The 19,294-nt window shown below is 53.9% G+C and overlaps 2 protein-coding genes across 3 annotated transcripts; both read right to left on the reverse strand.

The window, feature by feature from the left end:
* Positions 1–3,012: 3,012 nt before the first annotated feature.
* Positions 3,013–14,774, reverse strand: SCARF1 (scavenger receptor class F member 1). Of its 2 annotated transcripts, none has more exons than XM_055316441.1 (11): positions 14,368–14,774; positions 13,990–14,051; positions 13,630–13,731; positions 12,268–12,793; positions 10,306–10,524; positions 9,776–9,904; positions 8,893–8,996; positions 8,274–8,394; positions 6,722–6,843; positions 6,494–6,637; positions 3,013–5,822 (listed from the first exon to the last, which is right to left on the reverse strand). In XM_055316441.1, exons 1-11 carry the CDS (start codon positions 14,772–14,774, stop codon positions 4,960–4,962), a joined length of 2,799 nt encoding a protein of 932 aa, XP_055172416.1. In that variant the 3' UTR covers positions 3,013–4,959. The 2 variants fall into 2 exon arrangements, with proteins under 2 accessions (XP_055172416.1, XP_055172424.1); XM_055316449.1 differs by having other exon boundaries at positions 5,569–5,822; positions 6,494–6,600.
* A 494-nt stretch (positions 14,775–15,268) lies between these two features.
* RILP (Rab interacting lysosomal protein) lies at positions 15,269–18,768 on the reverse strand. The gene is made up of 8 exons (XM_055316462.1): positions 18,279–18,768; positions 18,111–18,204; positions 17,920–18,026; positions 17,595–17,828; positions 16,989–17,134; positions 16,500–16,622; positions 15,677–15,760; positions 15,269–15,416 (listed from the first exon to the last, which is right to left on the reverse strand). The coding sequence occupies exons 1-8, from the start codon at positions 18,504–18,506 to the stop codon at positions 15,275–15,277; spliced, it is 1,158 nt and encodes a 385-aa protein (XP_055172437.1). The 5' UTR covers positions 18,507–18,768; the 3' UTR covers positions 15,269–15,274.
* Between the last annotated feature and the right edge of the window lie 526 nt (positions 18,769–19,294).

Raw genomic sequence — 19,294 nt, forward strand, 5'->3', positions numbered from 1 at the left:
CCTCCCGTCCCATTCCTGGACGTCAGCTTCAGGGGCCCTCTCTGCTCGGTGACGCAGCGGGCAGCGCCTCCGGGAGGCGCGTGGAGTCGGGAGGGCTCCGGACTTGCAGTCTGGAGGACCGCTAGGGCGGGGGATGGAGCCCGAGCACCGGACACTGGGCATGGGCAGCCCAGCGGCATGTCCCTGATCGGAGTCGCTAGCCCGATCTCAGAGGACCCTGGGTCTACCCCGCGAGTCAGCTAGGTCTTCCTGGCACGCGTTAGGGGCCTCAGCAGTCTCTGGTTTCACGTCCCCGGATCCGAGTGCGCCCCCTGCCGTCGGGAACCCGCGGATAGCCATCTCGCTCACACCCTGCCCGGCGCTGTGGGCCCCGGGGAATCCTAGCTGGTTACCCATCCGCTTACCCACCCCGCAGAACCTCACCTACTCACTTGAGACTGCCTGCCACTCGCTAAAACTTCAGTACTGCCCTTCCTCCTTACAGCCACTTGCCTGAGGGACGTCTCCAGGCAGCTGTTCCACACACATCTCTGAACTGTTTCAAATATAGTTCTAAAATAATTCACTTTTGGGACGCCTTCGTGGCTCAGCGGTTAGGCGCCTGCTTAGGCTCAGGTTGTGATCCAGGGATCTGGAATGGAGTCCCGCATCAGGGTCCCTGCAAGGAGCCTGCTTCTCCCTCTGCCTATGTCACTGCCTCTCTGTGTCTCTCATGAATAAATAAATATTTTAATAAATAAAATAATTCACTTTCCAGACCCTTGGGTGGCTCAGTTGGTTAAGCCTCCAACTCTTGGTGTAGGTTCCAGTGGTGATCTCATGGGTCCTGGGATCCAGCCGGCCTGGGGCTCCCTGCTCAATGAGGAATGGCTTGAGATTCTGTCCCTCTTCCCCTCCTCCCCCATGCACATGGGCATGCGCCGGCTCTCTCTCAAATCTTTAAAAAAAATTTCACTTTCTATCCCCAAAACTGTCCCTCTCATTCTTTCTCAGATAATAGCACTACTACCTACCAAAGTTAGATACCATGAACCATCTTTTCAACATTTATTGGATACCTGTTATTATTCTCCCTCTCCCTCACCCCACCCACAACCCACCAATACAGCCATATCTCCTAAATATTTATCTAATTTGTCCATCTAGGGGATCCCTGGGTGGCGCAGCGGTTTAGCGCCTGCCTTTGGCCCAGGGCGCGATCCTGGAGACCCGGGATCGAATCCCACGTCGGGCTCCCGGTGCATGGAGCCTGCTTCTCCCTCTGCCTGTGTCTCTGCCTCTCTCTCTCTCTCTGTGACTATCATAAATAAATAAATTAAAAAATTAAAAAAAATTTAATTTGTCCATCTATGTCCCTAGGACTGCAATCACTGTTCATCTAACCTCCAGTCTCCGCCCCTCAAATATATTTCTTTACCCAACCCCATCCCAGTGAGCTGTGGGAAAGATAAATCTGACCTTAGTAAATCTGACCTCTGCTAAATTCTTCAGAATCTCTCTACCGTTTGTCCTATAGGATAAAGTTCAAGTTCTCTGTCCTAACTCTAACCGGCACAGGATCCTCCCCACCAGTCTTTTCCTCTGCCTAGAGGGTGGTTGACCTGCCAGGTGCTCCAGTCACATGGAATTACCTTTGGTTCCTGCACATGCTGTTCTCTTACCTCTGGCCCTCAAACATAGACCCTTCTTGGGACAGCACTTCCTTCAGGAAGCCTTCCCTAACTACTCCCCAAAATGTTCTCCACTACCTTAATCCAATGATTGCACTGTTTTAGAACTATTCATTTGTCTCTCCCTTTTGCCACTGACTATGAACAAATATTTGGGGGCAAGAAGTATGCCTTACTCAACAGTTTACCAGCCCTTAACACAGAAGCACAAAGCAAATGCATAATATGGAGCTTGTTGAGTGAACACATGAACAAATGAAAAAGGGTGGGAGGTGTCAGCTTCTAGGGACAAAGGATTCAAAGTTGGAAGGATGATGGCAATTACCCTTTATTGAGAACTAAAAATTTGCTAGGTGCTTTACATAGTTTGTGTCCTTTAATCCCCACAATAACTGGAAGATGGCCAGGATCCCCATTCCAAAGTCCCCAGATGAAAAAACTGAAGTTTTCCATACCATTTCAAAGTGACAAAACAAGTATATCAAAACTGAGATTTGAATCCATGGCTATTTGAGTGAAATTCTGGGTTTGGTTCTTTTTTCAGTCTTTTTGGCAAGGGTACCAGCACTGCTGGCAAATCAAAAGAAAAAAAACACTAAATTAGCAGAAGAAAATGCAGATGATTATTTCATTAGTTTTAGGGTAGAGAAGACCTTTCTACTAAGCATGACATGAAACTCAGAAGTCAAGGGGTGCCTGGGGGGCTCATTTGTTAAGCATCTGCCTTTGGCTAAGGTTATGACCTCAAGGTCCTAGAATTGAGGCCCATATCTGGCTCCCTGCTCAGCGGGGAGTCCGCTTCTCCATTTCCCTCTGCCCTCCCCCCCCATTGAGCTCTCTCTTTCGAAGTCTTTTTTTCTTTTTTTTAAGATTTTGTTTATTCGTGAGAGACACACACACACAGAGAGGCGGAGACACAGGTAGAAGAAGCAGGCTCCATGCAGGAGCCCGACGTGGGACTCGATCCTGGGACTGGATCCTGGGACTCCAGGATCACACCCTGGGCTGAATGAAGGCAGGCACTAAACCACTGAGCCACCCAGGTATCCAAATAAATAGTCTTTAAAACAAACAAACAAACAAACTCAAAAGTCAAAAAGAAAAATACTGTCTAAATCAAAATTTTAAATTTATATAGAGAAAGAAAGAAAACAAACAGCATTAAACGACCAGTCACAAATAGGGAAGAATTAATATCCTTGATATACATAGGCACTTATAAATCAATGAGGAAAAGATGAACACCTCAATTGGAAATTGGGGAAAGAATATAACCAGATAACTCATAGGAAAAAAAACACAAATAATTATTAAAGATATAAAAAGAAGCTCAACCTTAGAATCATTATAGAAATTCCCATTTTAATGGTATAATTTTTGATGGTTAAAAGCAAAAAACCATTTTACCGGCACAAAGATTTTAACTTTTTAAGAAACTTTAGCATATTATTTTTCTTGTACTAAAATAATGAAATACCATTTCATCCTATCAGACTGGGTGTGGGGAAATAGATCTTGCCCTCATTTGTGAGAATACAAAACCATGTAACTTTTTTGAAGGGCAATTTGAAGTCCCCAAATCTTTTTTTTTTTTTTTTTAAGATTTTATTTATCTATTCATGAGAGACACAGGCAGAGGGAGAAGCAGGCTCCATGCAGGGAGCCCAACGTGGGACCAGGGTCTCCAGGATCACACCTTGGGCTGAAGGCACCGCTAAACCGCTTAGCCACCTGGGCTGCCCAAAGTACCCAAATATTTAATGTCTTATCCTATTACCCAGCAATTCCACTTCTAGGAATCTCTTCTACAGAAAAACTTGCACAAGTGCAAAAAGAAATATGGACAGAATAGTACACTGCATCATTTATTGTATCAAAATGATTAGAAACAACCCAAATCTCCATGGGTAAGGGATAGGCTTAAATAACCTGTGTTATTTCTACATGATGAAATTCCATGCAGCCGTTTTTTATAAAAAGAGGTAGTTTTATATTTACTGAACATCAAAAGACATCCAGGATATATTAAGTAAAAAAGCAAGTTGTACAGTGATATGATCTTTTGTTTTCATGTGCCCAGAAAAACATCTGAAAGGAAGGATCTAAAGTGTTCACAAGACTCTGAGCACTGGGATAGAAGAGGAAGCTGCTGTTTCTGTCCTGACTAGGTAATTCAACATGTGAGAAAATAATTCAGAGCAAGACCAAAAGGCATTCAGTGACAATGGTCCCTCCCCTGTCCCTCAGGCTCCCCTGGGGAAAGAGGAAATCTTTTTTTTACTTTATACATGTCTATAATGTTAGTACTTTCTTATTATTAGCAAAGAACATTGTTTTTAAAATTTGTTTTATTAAATCTAGTGAGAAAAGTAAAAAGAATGCTGACCTCACTAAAGAAAATTTTAAAACAATACAAAAGTTTAAGAAGAAAATATCAGCCACAATCTCATCTCTCAGAAGAAAAAATACCTTTCCCTCAAATCTTTTTTTTTTTTTTTAAAGATTTTACTTATTTTTTCATGAGACATACACACAGAGGCACAGAGACACAGGCCGAGGGAGAAGCAGGCTCCATGCAGGAAGCCTGACATGGGACTCCACCCCAGGACTCCAGGATCACGCCCTGGGCCAAAGGCAGGTGCTAAACTGCTGAGCCACCCAGGAGTCCCTCCCTCAAATCTTTTTTATGCACATACATCTTAAAAAAAAAAAAAGTCTGTAAATCACAAAATACACACAAAATAAGATTCTAAACATGGAGCCTGAGGCAAAAAGAAATGAAATTTATAAAAAGACCTCTTATTTTTTACACTTCCCATGATTGCATAAACAGTCTCCCATATTTCCCGTATTAAATACTCTTACACAATATGATTTTTCGTGGCTGTTTAGGAACCTATCATAAGCAATCTTTCTTTAACCGATCTTTTATCATCAAACATTTAGGTTGTTTCCCATTTCAGAAAAATGTTTTGCCAATGAAGAAAAGAATAGGCTTTGAGCCCAAAGAGTCCAGAACAACAGAGAAAAAGTCCCTGCAGTCACCTTTTTCCCCTTCCTGACCCTGCCCTGTGGGGTCTCTGCCCAGGCCTCCCAGACCTCTCCCAGAGCACTGCCAGGGCCCAGAGCCAACTGGCCTCCACTCTGACAGTTCCCTATCAAAGGGCAGAGGCTCCAGTATGTCTTTCCTGGCCCTGAGATATTTTTCCAGCAAAACACGATCTGATCCAGGGGCAGTTCAGATGCCTACCCTCCATCCATATACTTCCCACTCCCCAAATTTAGGTTCTCAGGGTGCTGGTGGCCCAGAGATGGGTGCAACATTCTCATACTGGGGTTCCTCCTGCCCTTCCTCATCCGCCAGCTTCTGGGGATCCTGCTCTTGGGAGCCACCCTCAGGGGCCAGCTCCTGGGCCCTCCCTGAGTTCTTGCTGCCATCCCCTAGCCCCCTGGCCACTTCCTCTGGCCCAGTTCCAGCAGACTCCAAGGGCCTAGTGAGCTCATCATTCAGGGCTAAGCTGGGACTCTGAATGGCAGAGCCAGAGGCCAGCCCGGGGCTGCCCTTATTTCGACTAAGGGCCCGGCGTGGAGGCTTAGGAATGGCACTCTTGACCTTGGGCTCTGCCTGGCCTTTCTGGAAGCTACCAAAACGTCGGAGAACAGACCGGACAGGTCCCTCAGATAACTGGGGTGTCCCTGCCAACATATAGATCGTGGTCACAGAGCCTGAGCCCTCAAGGACACTGCCCTCAATGGCTTCCACTCGCTCAGCCACTGTCCAGCCACCAAGGGTGGGGAGGCGGCGGCGGCCAGTGGCTGAATCCCTGGGGCTGGCAGCACCAGGAAGGGTCTCATCCATTTCTGCTTTCTCTGAGCCCATGGACTCCTCAGCCTCCTGGCTTTCAGGACCCAGCTGGGCCCCCCGGGGGAGCCGCTTGGGCTTTCGGAGAGGACTGGAGATCTCCCCTGAGCTTCGGCGACTCTGTGGTGCAAACTTCGTGCCTTCGGCAAAGGAGACTGATGGCCGCTTGGCCCGTGCTAGGCTGGAAGTCCGCGGGATGGGAAATGGTGTGGAGGCGTCCTCGGGAGGAGGGACGGGACCTTCAGGCAGGCTGGCCTCTGGAAACTCTCCGTGGGCCACAGTGACCATCCCTGGCAGAGGAGACAGAAGGACTTGGCCAGAGCTGGGCTGGCCACCCCGATTCATCCTGTTTACTCAGTTTAGCATCTTCTGGGAAGCCTCATCCATAGGGCAAGGAAGAAGGTGAGGGTACAGAGGCAGGGAAAGGGCCTATTCACATAGACACTACTCCTTGTACACACTTTTCTCACCACTCCTTCCCACTTTGAACTAATACCACACTGTAATCAAGCTGAAAACTCTTTCAGTGCCACACAGTCTTGTCCCTCTCACTTTTGGGCCTCTGCGTGCATTGTTTCTTCTTCCTGGAACACCACCATTCCCACCCCTCCTTAACTGTCACTTGGTTAACTAACTCCTACTGATTCTGCTAGACTCAACTCCAAAATCACAAGCACTGAGACATCTTCCCTGACCCTAACCACCCCTGACATGGCTGAATGATGAGCCCTGATTTGTATGTTCCCCATCAAAGCCTGTATCACTCCGTCCTACACATGCCTGATGACACCCACCAGACAACAAGCTTGGTGAAGACAGAAGTCTGTCTTGTTCTTTCTCACATCCCACAGCTGGGAATTTAACCTGCACTGGAATGCGCACTTGATACACATTTGCTGAATGAATAAAGAAATGGTAGTGAGCAGGGCTGCTCGGGGCGAGCGGGCTACTGGAGGGCTACCTTCTTGGGGTGGCATGCAGTAGGCAGGGCTCTCGTCCTCTCCAGACTCAGGATCAGAAGAGAAGGAGTCGTCTGAGGCCCAGCCTGCAGAGGGCGGCTCAATGAAGCTGTGGTTGAAGGGGATCTCCGGGTCGTGGTGTGAGACTGCAGAGGGCTCCAGGTCAGACGTGGGGTTCCGTGGAAGACCCTGTCCCGTCCCAGCCCCAGACCTGCAGCGTCCACACTGACCTGTCACCCAGGGAAGCTTGTGGCTGCCAAAGGAACCACAGGGCAACGCCGAGCCAAGGCTGCTCAGTGCTCCCCAGACCTGCAGCTTCATCCTGGACATAGCAGCTCTGTCACTTGCTGGCCTGAGGGCACATGGGGTAGTCAGTGCAGGTGACCACTAGCAGGACCAGGACCCTCCCGGTCCTGGGGTTAATGTGAGAGAGGCAGTGTGACAGAGTGACTGCCTACTTCTGTGCTTCCCTTTGATACAGAGTAAAATCCAAACTATTGAGTGTGAGATTTAGGCCTGGCACAGAGGGCACTGAATTGAATTCAAAATTCAAATAGAGGGGATCCCTGGGTGGCTCAGTGGTATAGCGCCTGCCTTTGGCCCAGGGCATGATCCTAGAGACCCAGGATCAAGTCCCGCATCGGGCTCCTTGCATGGAGACTGCTTCTCCCTCTACCTGTGTCTCTGCCTTTCTCTGTGTGTGTCTCTCATGAATAAATACATAAAATCTTAAAAAAAAAATTCAAATAGACCTGGGTAGCCGGTCTGGTCCAGGCTTCATCTCTCTGGGCCTCAGTTTCCTCATTTGTCAAGTGGGGACACCTCCTATCTATCAGACCTTTCTTTGGAATGCCAGGCACCTGATGGGGTTCCCCAAGATGCAGCTTTGTGTTATTAGCCACCACTGAGTCCCAGTGCAGCTATATTTCTGGAAGGGCCACCACCTCCAGGAAGCCTGTCTTTACCCAGGCTCCGTGCCCCAGGGAGGGGCTACTAGGTCTGTCATCTGTGAATATCCCATAGCACAGAGGAGGATGCTCAAGGATTAGTGCATGAACTAATAAGAGAGCACCACAGAGAGAATCCAAAAAAAACAGCATGGGCTCTGTGATGTGCCAGGGTCAGGCGGGGTCACCTCAGGCCTCCACATCCTCCTCTGTGAATTGAAAATGCTAATCCTCCTGTCCCCATACTCCTGCTTGGAACCAAACCTCCTAGCTGCTGCAGATCTCCAAGGAACCAAGAAATGTGAAGAGATTTTGTAAAGGAACAAAGCTCCATGGAAGCAATATTCCCCTGCAGCAGGCCCCCACATCCCCACAGGCCACTCTAATCCTTCCTATTATCTCCTTTTCTCAGAAAGCCACCATCTCTGCTAAACCACTGCTCCCTCCTTTTGGGAGATGGGGGGTTGGAGGCCTGGTCTCTTCCCCTCTCTGCCCAGAGCTGCCCTGCTACTTCCACCTCCCATACCTTCCTCCTCTGGCCCCTGTTAATAAACCCTCAGCCATGTGCTACAGGTTTGAGTTTCACCAGCTTGGCACCCAGTGCCCACTGCTCACGCTCATGCAAGGTGGAAACTCGCCTATGGAAGGCTTCCAAGGAAGGCAGGCAGCTGACTCGGTGTCTTCAGGTCACGGCCACTGCCAACTACCTCATTACCTCTGACTTAAGTGTATGATGAGACCAGCCCTTCCCCACCCCTGAAAGGAACCTGGATGCCAGCCTGCCCCCATCCTGTGGCCTGAGCTGGAGGTGGGGAAGGGACAAGCCAGAGTTCACCTGTCCTTAGGGTCCAACCGGGCAGCCCAGCAGCAGCAGGCACAGAAGATGATGCCCAGGAGGAGCAGCAGCAGAGGCACAAGGATGCCTGCGATGAGGGTGGCATCCTGACCATGAGGCCCTAGGGAGAGTGGGGGATGGACAAATATTCAGGGCCTTCTGTCTTCCATACAGCAGGTCTCATCTCCAGCAATAAGTTACCTCCTCCCCAGAATCTTCCCCAGGCCCTTCCCTGTAGGGCCCTCCCCTTTTTCTGAGAGATGTAGGCTGGACTCAGCCCAGAGGCCCTCTCCCCAAGGCACCCTCCCTGCTAGCCTGTCCCCTCCTGATGGTTCCTGGCCTGTTCCACAAGCCCTTGCTCCCTATTGTCGCTCCTAATACACATCCCTTCTATCAGGCATGACAGTTACTTGCTCATTTCCTGGATCTGGCCTGATTTCTCAGGAGGCAGGGGCTGTCATACCTTCAGGGGTTCCCCAAAGCACCCATACAGATTTCAGGCATAGGGAATGTCTCCAAAATGAACCCAGCCTCCCTGGCAAATGATATATCCCTGAAGCCATATAAAGGGCCAGTCTTTCCCTGGTTACCACACCCTGCACCCTCCTTTCCACCTTACCCAGCTGGCAGGTCCCAGAGACAGAATTGCAGGGTCCCTCTGGGCATTCACAAGGAATAGAACAGTTGTTGCCATAGAAGCCAGATGGGCATGAAGTGTTGCAGCTATGGGGTGACAAGAGATACAGGCTGAAGGCTCAGTGAGAGGAGATAGAGGTGGGCAGGGGCCAGGAGAAGGTAAATTTCTGGGCCCTGATCCCCACCCCCTGCCATACAGACTCCCCTGGATGATGCTCAACCAGACTCCTCTGACCTCTGAGCCACATTCTAAGTACCCCTGGCAGTGTTAGGGAGAATCCCCTAGCGCCTAAGCCCATCATCCAGAGAGCCCACCCACAAGCTGCCCCTTGGCCCCCAGGCTCCCAGAGTATACTCTTCGGGCAAGATCCACCTCTCATGATCCTTATCCCAAGCACATCTAGCATTAACGTGAAATAAGCAAGATGCCTATGGCATCCAGAGAAAAGTCTTCCAGGTCTGGAGGTCTGAGACCAGCTTTGCCCCACACTCTGGGCCTCAGTCCTCTCCTCCATAAAATGAGGTCTCTTCCATTCTGTCCTAAAGATAGAAAACCTGACGTTGGAGACATTGACCTTGATTATGTATGACCACCTAAAGACCTCAGAGAAACAACAATGGAGTTGGAGTCCTTCCCCTAAATAACTTCCCCCACCTAGTTAGGAAGCCAGGCCTTTTAGATTAAGCATCACTCTGACCCTACTTTGGAAGGTGCAGACCTCACAATAGGAGGAATAACTTCACAGTTATGAGTATGCTGGGTGGGTATCTGGGAGGTGGAGAAGCCCAGGAAGAGAAATTCAGGAAACAGACTGGACAGAGGCCTTACGCAGGCCCCATCTCCCTGTCAGGGCCCCAGTCCTCACCTGGGTCCCCAGTAGCCAGTGTTGCAGACACACTCCCCAGTCACAGCATCACAGGACCCTTGAACACAGGTGGGGCAGGTAGAGCTACAGCCCTCCCCAAAGGTGCCAATCGGGCAGGGGTCTTCACACCTGAGGTGAGGTGAGACTCGGTTTTTGGCAGGCCAGGCCAGGCCTGGCAGGGCAGAGCGCCCCCAGAAGGGTCCTACCCAACTTCCTCCATGCTTCTGGACTCAGGGCCCCAACTGTCTACTCCTCAGCAGTGAAGCTCAGGTGTAAACAGGGCCTTAAACCGGGGGCCAAAACTAAGAGTGACAGACTACAGATCCCTAGAGGGAGAAGAGAGCAGGACACCCAAGTGGGGAAGGAGCCTCATCAGCACCATGTCTCTCCCCTCAGTCTTCACCAGGAGCCAGGCCCCCAAGGCTGTGAATGTGTGTGTTGGGGGAGGGGCCAGCTATTCCAGAGGGTGTAGCTGGAATGAGGATCCTGAAGGAAGGTGTACCCCACCCTGACAAAGCCAGCCCTCTCACCTGGGCCCCAGCCACCCAGGATCACAACGCCAGCAGTGCCCAGTGTCTGGCTGACAGGCCTCCCCACGCTGGCAGTGGGGGCACTGCTGCCGGCAGTTCTCGCCAAAGGTGCCAGGTGGGCAGGGCTGATGGCACTGGGTCCCATTCCAGCCTGGCTCACAGGACTCACAGCTGCCTGTGTCTGCAGAGCATGGCTCCTTCTGCTTGCAGTGGCCACAGCTGGGGAGAGAAGGCGTTCATGCAAGCACTGTAGAGTGGATGGAAGAAATATCCACCCAGGCCTCCAGGGACATTGGAGAACATCCAGGTTTGAGGCACTCAGGCAGGTTTGAGCCTCAGTTTCCCCGTATTGTACAACAATAAGCCTGGACAGATGATTTCTGTAGGATTCCAGCCCTCTCCTTCTAACTTCCCATTCCAGGACCCAGCCTTCCCAGGGTTCCAGGGTCACCAAGAGCTCCCAATCCACCCAGAACAGCCAAGTTAGCTTGGCCAACCTTCTCTTCAGTATTCCCTCTTACCCTTTATCTCCTCTCAACCCTCCTATCCATGCTATCCATGCTATCTCTGAGGTCTGGCATGATTGGGACTCAGTGTATCTCCTATCCCATAACATGAAAATGCTTAAAAATTAAAACATGCGGGCAGCTCAGGTGCCTCAGTGGTTTAGCGCCACCTTCAGCCCAGGGCGTGATCTTGGAGACCCAGGATCCAGTCCCACGTCAGGCTCCCAGGGGGGAGCCTGCTTCTCCCTCTGCCTGTGTCTCTGCCTCTCTCTCTCTCTCTGTGTATTCTCATGAATAAATAAATAAAATCTTAAAAAAAATTAAAACACACCTGTCTCCAACACTATAATCTCAAGTTTATCTTATGTTTAAAAAAAGTTTTCAGGGCACCTGGGTGGCTTAGTTGGTTAAGTGTCTGCCTTCAGCTCAGGTCATGAACCCAGGGTCCTGGGATTAAGCCCCCTGTTGGGCTCCCAGCTCAGCTGGGAGTCTGGTTTTCCTTCTCTCTCTGCTCCTCCCCTTGGCTCCAGCCCTTGTTCACTCTCTCAATAAATACATAAAATCTTTAAAAAGAAAAGTTTTCTCCAGGTTTTTTTGGGATGTAACTGTCATAGTGCACTGTGTAACTTTAAGTGTACAGCATAATGACTTGACTTACATATATTGTGAAATGATTACCACGGTAACTTTAGCTAACATCCCTCATCTCATACAGGTACAAAAAAGGGGGAAAATGGTTTTTTTTTCTTTGTGACAAAAACTCTTAGGATCTCCTCTCCTAGGAACTTTTCCTTTTTGTTTTTCTCAGATTTTATTTATTTATTCATGAGAGACATAGGAAGAGAGGCAGAGACATAGGCAGAGGGAAGAGAAGGAGGCTGCATGCAAGAAGCCCGACGTGGGACTCGATCCCAGGAATCTGGGATCGAGTCCTGAGCCAAAGGCAGACGTTCAACCACTGAGCCACCCGGGAGTCCCATGTTGTGTTGTTTTCAATTGTCTTTAAGTAAACGCCGTGCCCAACGCCCCACGCAGGGCTGGAACTCACAACCCTCGCGATCAGAAGCTGCAAGCTCTACCTACTGAGCCTGCAGACGCCCCGAAAACGGATTTTTTATTGTGGGTGGGGCGGCCAAAGTCTGCAAGGCACTAGGTTGTAAAGGGACCCTGCCATCGTCTGTCACGGAGTTCACCTTTTATCGAAGTACAGCTGCTGGCACTACTACTGTCTGTTTCACAGTGACCGGACGAAGGGCTGGGCGGGGCTGACCCTAGAGCATCCCGGGTCTTTCCCCGCTTTCGTCCCGTCCGCGTCAGTCCCTGCGTAGAGCGCCGCGCCCCGCCCTCCCTGCGGCCCCGCCCCCGCCCCCGCCGCCCGTGGCGGGGGAGCCGTCACCGCCCCTCCCCCATAGCCGCCCCTCCCCCCCGCCCCCCCAACCCCCGCATCCCCGCTCACCTGTCGCGGCAGTGGGGCCCGTAGCTGCCGGCGCGGCAGGGCAGCTCGCAGCGGGCCCCGCGGAAGCCGGGCGGGCAGGCGCACTGGCCGGAGGCGGCGCTGCAGCGGCCACGCACGCACTCGCACGGCAGCCGGCACTCGGGGCCCCACCAGCCGGGCCGGCAGGCGCAGCGGCCGCTCTCCTGCGCGCACGGCGAGCCGTGGCAGGCGCAGCGGAAGCTGCAGCGGCGGCCCCACCAGCCCGGCTCGCAGCGGCAGGAGCCGTCGGTTTGATCGCAGCGCGCCGCCGCAGGGTTGCACTGGCACGGACGGCGGCAGGTGGGCGACCACCAGCCGGGCTCGCAGCGGCACGCGCCCGTCGCGGGGTCGCAGCGCCCGTGGGGCCCGCAGGTGCACGCGAACTCGCAACGGCCGCCCCAGCGGTCCGCTTGGCAGTGACACACGCCCGTGGCCGGCTCGCACTGGCCATGGGGGTGGCAGGCACAGACCTCACGGCAGTCGGGGCCCCAGTACTGGCCCGGGCAGCCTGCGGGGGTGGGGTGAGGTGGGGAAGGAGGTCGGTGGGCTCACAAGAAAGGGGGGCGCCAGGCCCACCCCCAAGAGCCTCAGACGGACCCTTGAACATCTGGCAACCTAACCTCCTGGGGCACAGCCCACTTCCTGCCTCAGACTCCAAACTACAAAAACCCTTTGCAGTAGCCCAGCTTCCTACTTCATACTCTTCAAGTGGCTGAGTGGGAGAAGCTCTGCCCAGAGTCACACAGAAGTAGGGTTTCATCCATGCCCCTTCCTCGCCTTCATGCCCATCCTCCCTCCCCCATCCCCAACCCACCCCACTGGAGGTGAACTGAGCATCCTGAGTGTCCACCCCGGCCTGGATGCTGACCGTGAGGTTCACAAGGGAAGCCACATAGGCCCCTAGTGTCCCCTTTCAGCCCTGATTCCTGCTCTCTGGCCATCCTGCCCACCAAATCTTTCCCATGCCCCTTTTTGTACCAGAGAGGGGTCTCCTTCCACCCTCCAGGCATGTATAAAGTGCACCTGAGGGAGCCGGAGCCTGAGAATGTGTCCATTTTGCAATTAACAAGGATCACCAGTATCTTTTTTGAGAAGTTGAACATGACCTGAAAGCCACAATACTGAAATCCTGGGGAGGGCTTTGTGGATATGGGCAAAAACCAGATGACTCAGGGCATCTTCTGGCAATGCCTCACTTCCGGACTCTGGGCCTCAATTTCCTCAGTGAAGCTTGGAGGGATTCTGGCCCTGCTATTCTTGAGATCACATTTCTACCGGCTTTGCCTCCCTGGCTCCCAGGTTCTGCCTAGCAACATCATCCTCCAGGTGAAACTCAGGACTCACGGGAGTTGCATTGGGCCCCGAAGAATCCAGGTTTGCATCGACAGAGGCCCGGTTTCACACATACTTCATCTTCCTGGCAGGCATCTGGCCCCTCACATATGGCTGAAAAACATCCCACCCAGGTGGAAAAGACAGTGGCATGGCCCAACAGGTGAACACTCTGCCCCTCTCACTGACTCCCAGTCCTCTGCCCCCTCAAGAGCCATTCCCTCAGGGCTGGGGGTGTGTGTGTGTCAGGATGGACTCTAGCTCTAGGTCTCAGGAGGGGAAATAGGCCCCAGGACGGGAGGAAGAAAGGGTCACTGGGCTATGTCCTCTTTTCTTCTCGGGTGGGGATCCGTATCCGTTCTGGCTACTCACGGATAGTGCATTCTTGATCTTTCTGCCTCCAGCCTGGGCAGCACTGGAGCTCAGCAGAGGGGCTGTGGGACAGAGAGGGGTCAGCTGGGGGACAGACTGGCTTTGTAGGTAGATCACTGTCTCTGGCTGAGATGTGGGAGGCTGCCTCAGCCCCATCAGGCAGGCCTAGCCAAGAGTCACAGCCCTGGTGTCCCTAATCCCTTCCCTTTCCTTCCCGGGCCCTCCCACTTTCTGCCTGGAGTATCCACCACCCTCCAGGCTGTCCCCAAGCCCCCTTCCCTTCAGCCCCATGACCTCTTCCCTCATGTCCTTCTTCCATGCAATGCCTCAACACCAGTTCACCCACCACCCTCACATCAGATTCCCACAAAGACCCACCTGCTGGCCATGCAGACATGTTGTCCATTGGGGTCCAGCTTGGACCCTTGGGTCCCCTGTGTCCAGAGCAGCAACAGTGGGAGCAGCCTCAGTCCCATGGCGGCCAGTCCAGCGAGAGGGCTCCTGTTAGTCTGGCCCCCACGGCTCCCATCCCCCCTCCCTGCTTCCTTCCAAGGCCTTTCCTGAGGAAACCAGTGTGAAGGGGGCGGGCTGCCATGCGGCACCTCCCTAAGAGGGCGGGTAGGTGGGTGCTGGGAAGACCAGACACCAGATGAAAAGGAAAGCTGTGGTGAAGGCAGAGTGGGGGCTGTAGGGGCTGGTCTCAGTCTGGAGGGGGCAGGAAGATGTCCCAGGATACTGGGGACAGGCAAAGGTATAGGGTGAGAGTGGGAGCCACGTCTTTCCATTAGGTCATATTACCCAAGTGAGGCCCTAGCAGGAGAAGTTCCCCACCCACTAACAACCAACAAGACCCTGTGAGGAAACCTCAGCCTGCCCTTGGTCCTGGCAGAGCCAGGTAGGAGCAGACCAGTAACACACAGACATGGGACAGTTTCTGGGTATCATGGGCAGATACTTTATTATATTAGCTCAGGCCATGCTCATACACCCTTGGGAGGTAGGTAGCTCTATTTTATGGATAAGAAAACTGAGATTCCAAGAGGAAGCACTTTTATCTGGCCCCTGAGGCTTGGCACAGAGATACAGGGAAGGAAGGTAGGCTGAGCTCTTCATCATGCCCTGGCTCAGGCCAGGACTGGGAAAGAGCCTGGGGAAGGCTGAGAAGGAAGGAGCCCTGTCTTCATTTGAGGCCACACATCCACCCATAGCCAGATTCCAAAGTCAGGTCTCTGGGGCTGCTGAGACCCCCAGAGAAAGCTGTTCATCAAGTGCAGAGCAGAGCCAGTCAGGAATTGAGGACTGTAGAGCTGCCCACAGGCCACATATGGGGTTCCTGTAGAGCCTCCTCTTCTCCCCCTAGCTCACTGGGCACCGTGCTGGTCTGGGCTTCAGGGGCCTCTGTTTCACCCTGATAGGACAGGCCAAAGCTGGCAGGGAGAGAACCAAGAGGTACTTTGAACTTGGATGCCAGAGAGGTCAAGGATATGGGCTCAGGGCAGGGAGTGGTGAGAAAAGGGGATACAATAGGAAGAAAGGGCAGCATGAGGTATTGAGGAGGCCAAGGAGCCAGGGCCAATGGAGGGAGTGGCATGATTATAGCTCAGGACAGCAAGATGTCAGTGGAACAGGAAAGGGGAAAAGAACAAAGATAGGGCCCCCCCTCACCCTTCCTCTTCCCCCAACATACAAACGCTGGATTCTGGATTCAGTGGGTGGAGGGTGGGCCCCCTTATTGCCAGAGGGCAGGAGCCATGAGCTGTCTTCATCATCACTGAGGCAGAGAAGAGAAGAGAGGAGATGTGGGGATTGTTCATCAAGGCCCTGGGGACAACAGGAATCTAACTATGTTCAGACCTCTGTACAGTACCCAGGAACAGCCAAGGGAGGACAGAGTGACTATGGGACCCCCAAGGCTGGAGAGAAGGAGGTGCTAGGGAGATTAAGGACATCTTGAGGCTTTTATTTTATAGCCTCAGAGCAGGCTCTGACATGGCTATAATTAAAGTCTTAACCCTTTGAAAACACACAGATCCAGCCAAGACAGGAAAGTGAAAAATTAACGTGGAAAAGCAGTGTTACCAGATTTTTTCAGCAGGATGTATAGTGAGCATGGCAAGTGGGAACAGTGCAATCCAGAGAGAAGGGTGCAGGCTGGACAGCAGGCTCGGGGTGGGGGGTGGGGTGACCAGGCCAGAGTGGCAGGCTCAGCTGGATAGCTTGGACAGCAGGCTCAAGAGGTGACCAGGTTGGAGTGGCAGGCTCAGGGAGTGACCAGGCCAGAGTCGTAGGCTCAGCAGGACAGGCTGGACAGCAGGTGCAGGGGTGACCAGGCCAGGTAAGCAGGTTTAAGAAGGGACTAGGCTAGGTGACAGGCTCAGGAATTGATGAAGCTAAGGTGGTAGGCCAAAGGGGTGATTAAGATGGGTTAGAGCATGACCAGGCTGGAGCATCAGGCTCAGCAGAAAGAGCGAGAAAGGGTTGGCTCAGTGGGAATGGAGGCAGGGACTTACCTGCTCTCTGCTTCCTCTGGGATCCCTAACATCTTGGCCTTGATCTTCTTCCGCTGCTTCTTGACAGCCACCTTCATGGCTTCAAGGAGAAGCCCAGGGACCCGGTGATCTGTGAGCAGCTCCCTACCCGAGGAGGAAAAGAGGCAGAGTAAGCAGCAGGAATGCCAGCAGTAGGTTTCATCCCAAGTACCTGTGCCTGTCATTCTCCTTTTCTGAAATGTTCTGCCTTGCTGACATCCCTCAGACTTAGCTTAGGTGATGCCCCTAGGAATCTTTCACAGCTGCTGTGACTTTTTTTACTACCTCCTACCCCATTTGGAAGAAGTTCCAGGAAGGCAGGGGCTATGTGACTCATGTCTTCCCAGTGTCCAGCACAGCACCTGCCATATATCATGATGGGTAGATCAGTGAACTAAGGAACGGAGCTGGTGATGTGAGGCTCAGGACAAGTGTGAGTGGAGCTTCCCAGCCCCTGCCCACCGCCCTCACCGCTGGAAGTAGGCCAACTCCTCCTTCAGCAGGAACACGTTGGCTTTGAGCTCATTCCGCTCCTGAAGGATCTGCTCGAGCTCCTCTCGACTGAAGCTGCACTGTCCTGCCTCGGAAGGGCGCCCTGGCTGCTGCAGGGCAGCCGCCTGCAGAAGGACAGGCTGGGTCAGAGGGTTGCCTCTGCCGGTGCCCCCCTTTTCCCGGGCCATCACAGGAATGCTAGAGGAAGCGACTGGCCGGAGACTTGGGGAGGTAAGGGAGCTGCGACAGATGACAGCCCGGTGCTCTGGCCAGCGTGGGAGCAGGGACGGGCTGGAGACGCGCACTCGTGTGCCACCTACCAACTTCCTTTTTTTTTTTTTTTTTAAGATTTATTTATGATAGAGACACAGGAGGAGGGAGAAGCAGGCTCCATGCCGGGAGCCCGAAGTGGGACTAGATCCCGGCACTCCAGGATCGCGCCCTGGGCCAAAGGCAGGCGCTAAACCGCTGAGCCACCCAGGGATCCCCCACCTACCAACTTCCTGATGGACCGGCTAGGCAGGACAACAAACCCAGCCCGAGTGCCCAAGTGCCAGACCTGTGAGGACTGCGATGGGCACTCACCTGGTCCTCAGGGGTCCCCGGAGCTCCTGCGTCGGCGGTTGCCCGCTCGGACCCCCGCCTCTGTGCGTCCCCGGCCCCCCCGGCACAGTCCCGCGCCGGCTCCACCGCCCCCTGGTGCGGTAGCTCCCGCTCTCCCTCGCGGTCCCTCGCGGAGCGCAGCTGGGTCTGCACCGCTGCCAGCTTGTGGCGCAGCTCCGCGTTCACCAGCAGGAGGCGCTGCAGCTGCTCCTGCAGCTGGGGGGCGGAGTCAAAGAGGAGGTAGGCGGGGCGTCGATGGGCTGGGTGGAGAGCCCCGCTCACGCCCATCGCCCCGCCCCGCCCTCACCGCCTCGGTCTCCTGGCTGCGTTGGAGCAGATCTCGGTTGTGCGCCCGGAGCTCGTCCCGCTGGCGGTCGGTCACCTCCTTGAGCTGCCTCAGGAGAGCCCGCTCCTCTGAGGAAGGGGCGTTCTTAGCGGCGGCCTGGGGAGGAGGCCCGGAGCCGGCCCGCCCCGCCCCCTGGCGGTGCCCGCACTCACCCTGTGGGCCGGAGCGCAGCTCTCTGCGGAGGCGCTCGTTCTCCTCCCGCAGCCGCCGCAGCTCCACTTCGGCCTGCTGCGCTGACACCTGCAGCTGGGGAGTCCAGGCTGTGAGGGCGAGGCTCCCGCCAGCCCTGCGGGTGGCCAGGGGAAAGGGCGGCGACTCACTGAGTCTGGGTCCGGCCCTACGGCAGCCTTTTCCAGGAGCTCCAGCGCCCGCACCACCAGCGGCACCAGCCCGGCCGCCGCCTCCGGCCCGAAGCGGCGCGCCAGCTCCTTCAGCTCCGTGCCCAGGGCCCCCGCTAGATGGTACACGAGCTCCGCCGCCGTCCCTGACCCCGCGGCCACCCGAGGCCCGCAGCTGTGCACCCCAGGTACCGCCTTCCTGGGCTCCATGTCCCCAGAAAGTAAAAGGCCACGCGAACCTCCCTACCCCCACCCACAGCCCTAATTGGGGCAGGAAAAAGCCAACAGTTCCGGCCCAGGAAGCAGTTTCGGGCAGTGGGGGGCGGGGAAGAAGCGACAGAGGAGGAGCGATGAAGAAAAAAGGTAAAGGCTTGAAGGAGGTTGTGCACTGGGCCCCCTGGGCTCTGTCCTGTTTGAGCCCCCAAGGTCACAGGAAGCAAGACTGCCGACTTCCAGCCAGGCGTCCAAGAGGTTGAGGTTCAGGGCTCTAAGTGGTCACTTTTGTCAATCCCTCCCCACAGCGCGCAATCCAGGCTCCACCCCTGTGTCTGGAGTCATGAGGCCCAACTTGGCTGCCAAACACCACAGGCAAGAGGTGAGAGGTAGGAGGGCTGTCAGGCCTCTGCCAGGGACAGCCATCTGTCCAGCCAAGTGCCTGTTTTCCCAACCACCAGTGACACAAAGCCTAAGGGGCTATGCTGGGCACCACAGCTGTCGGGAAAAATTCACAAGCTTCTAGACTCAGAAAATGGCAGCAACTGCTCCAAAGGAGGCTGAAAGAGTGATAGTTTGCAAATATTTTTAAGGGAAGTAGGCAGACGTGGTCAAGGCAGTAAGGGTGTTAAAACCCAACCCCACCTCTATTCCCTGAATCTACAAGTTTCTTGATCCACAGCCCCCGAGTAGGGAGGGGCCTCATGCCACTTAAAGACCGAGGCCACAGCCCCAGTGGCACAGCGGTTTAACACGGCTGCCTGCAGCCCAGGGTGTGATCCTCA

The sequence above is a fragment of the Nyctereutes procyonoides genome, unplaced genomic scaffold (assembly GCF_905146905.1).
Source record: "Nyctereutes procyonoides isolate TBG_1078 unplaced genomic scaffold, NYPRO_anot_genome, whole genome shotgun sequence".
NCBI classification, from domain to species: Eukaryota; Metazoa; Chordata; class Mammalia; order Carnivora; family Canidae; genus Nyctereutes; species Nyctereutes procyonoides.

What these genes read in the sequence shown, in the direction of transcription:
- SCARF1 (XM_055316441.1), bottom strand. Translation starts at nt 14,774, where the DNA reads ATGGAAAGACGTGGCTCCCACTCTCACCCTATACCTTTGCCTGTCCCC. An exon ending in ACTGGCTACTGGGGACCCAG is followed by an intron (nt 8,997 to 9,775) that starts GTGAGGACTGGG and finishes GTCACCCCATAG; the next exon opens with CTGCAACACTTCATGCCCAT. An exon ending in CTGCATGCCACCCCAAGAAG is followed by an intron (nt 5,823 to 6,493) that starts GTAGCCCTCCAG and finishes CTCCTCTGCCAG; the next exon opens with GGATGGTCACTGTGGCCCAC.
- RILP (XM_055316462.1), bottom strand. Translation starts at nt 18,506, where the DNA reads ATGGAGCCCAGGAAGGCGGTACCTGGGGTGCACAGCTGCGGGCCTCGG. An exon ending in CCAGAGGAAGCAGAGAGCAG is followed by an intron (nt 15,761 to 16,499) that starts GTAAGTCCCTGC and finishes TCTCTGCCTCAG; the next exon opens with TGATGATGAAGACAGCTCAT. An exon ending in GAATCCAGAATCCAGCGTTT is followed by an intron (nt 15,417 to 15,676) that starts GTATGTTGGGGG and finishes TCTCCCTGCCAG; the next exon opens with CTTTGGCCTGTCCTATCAGG.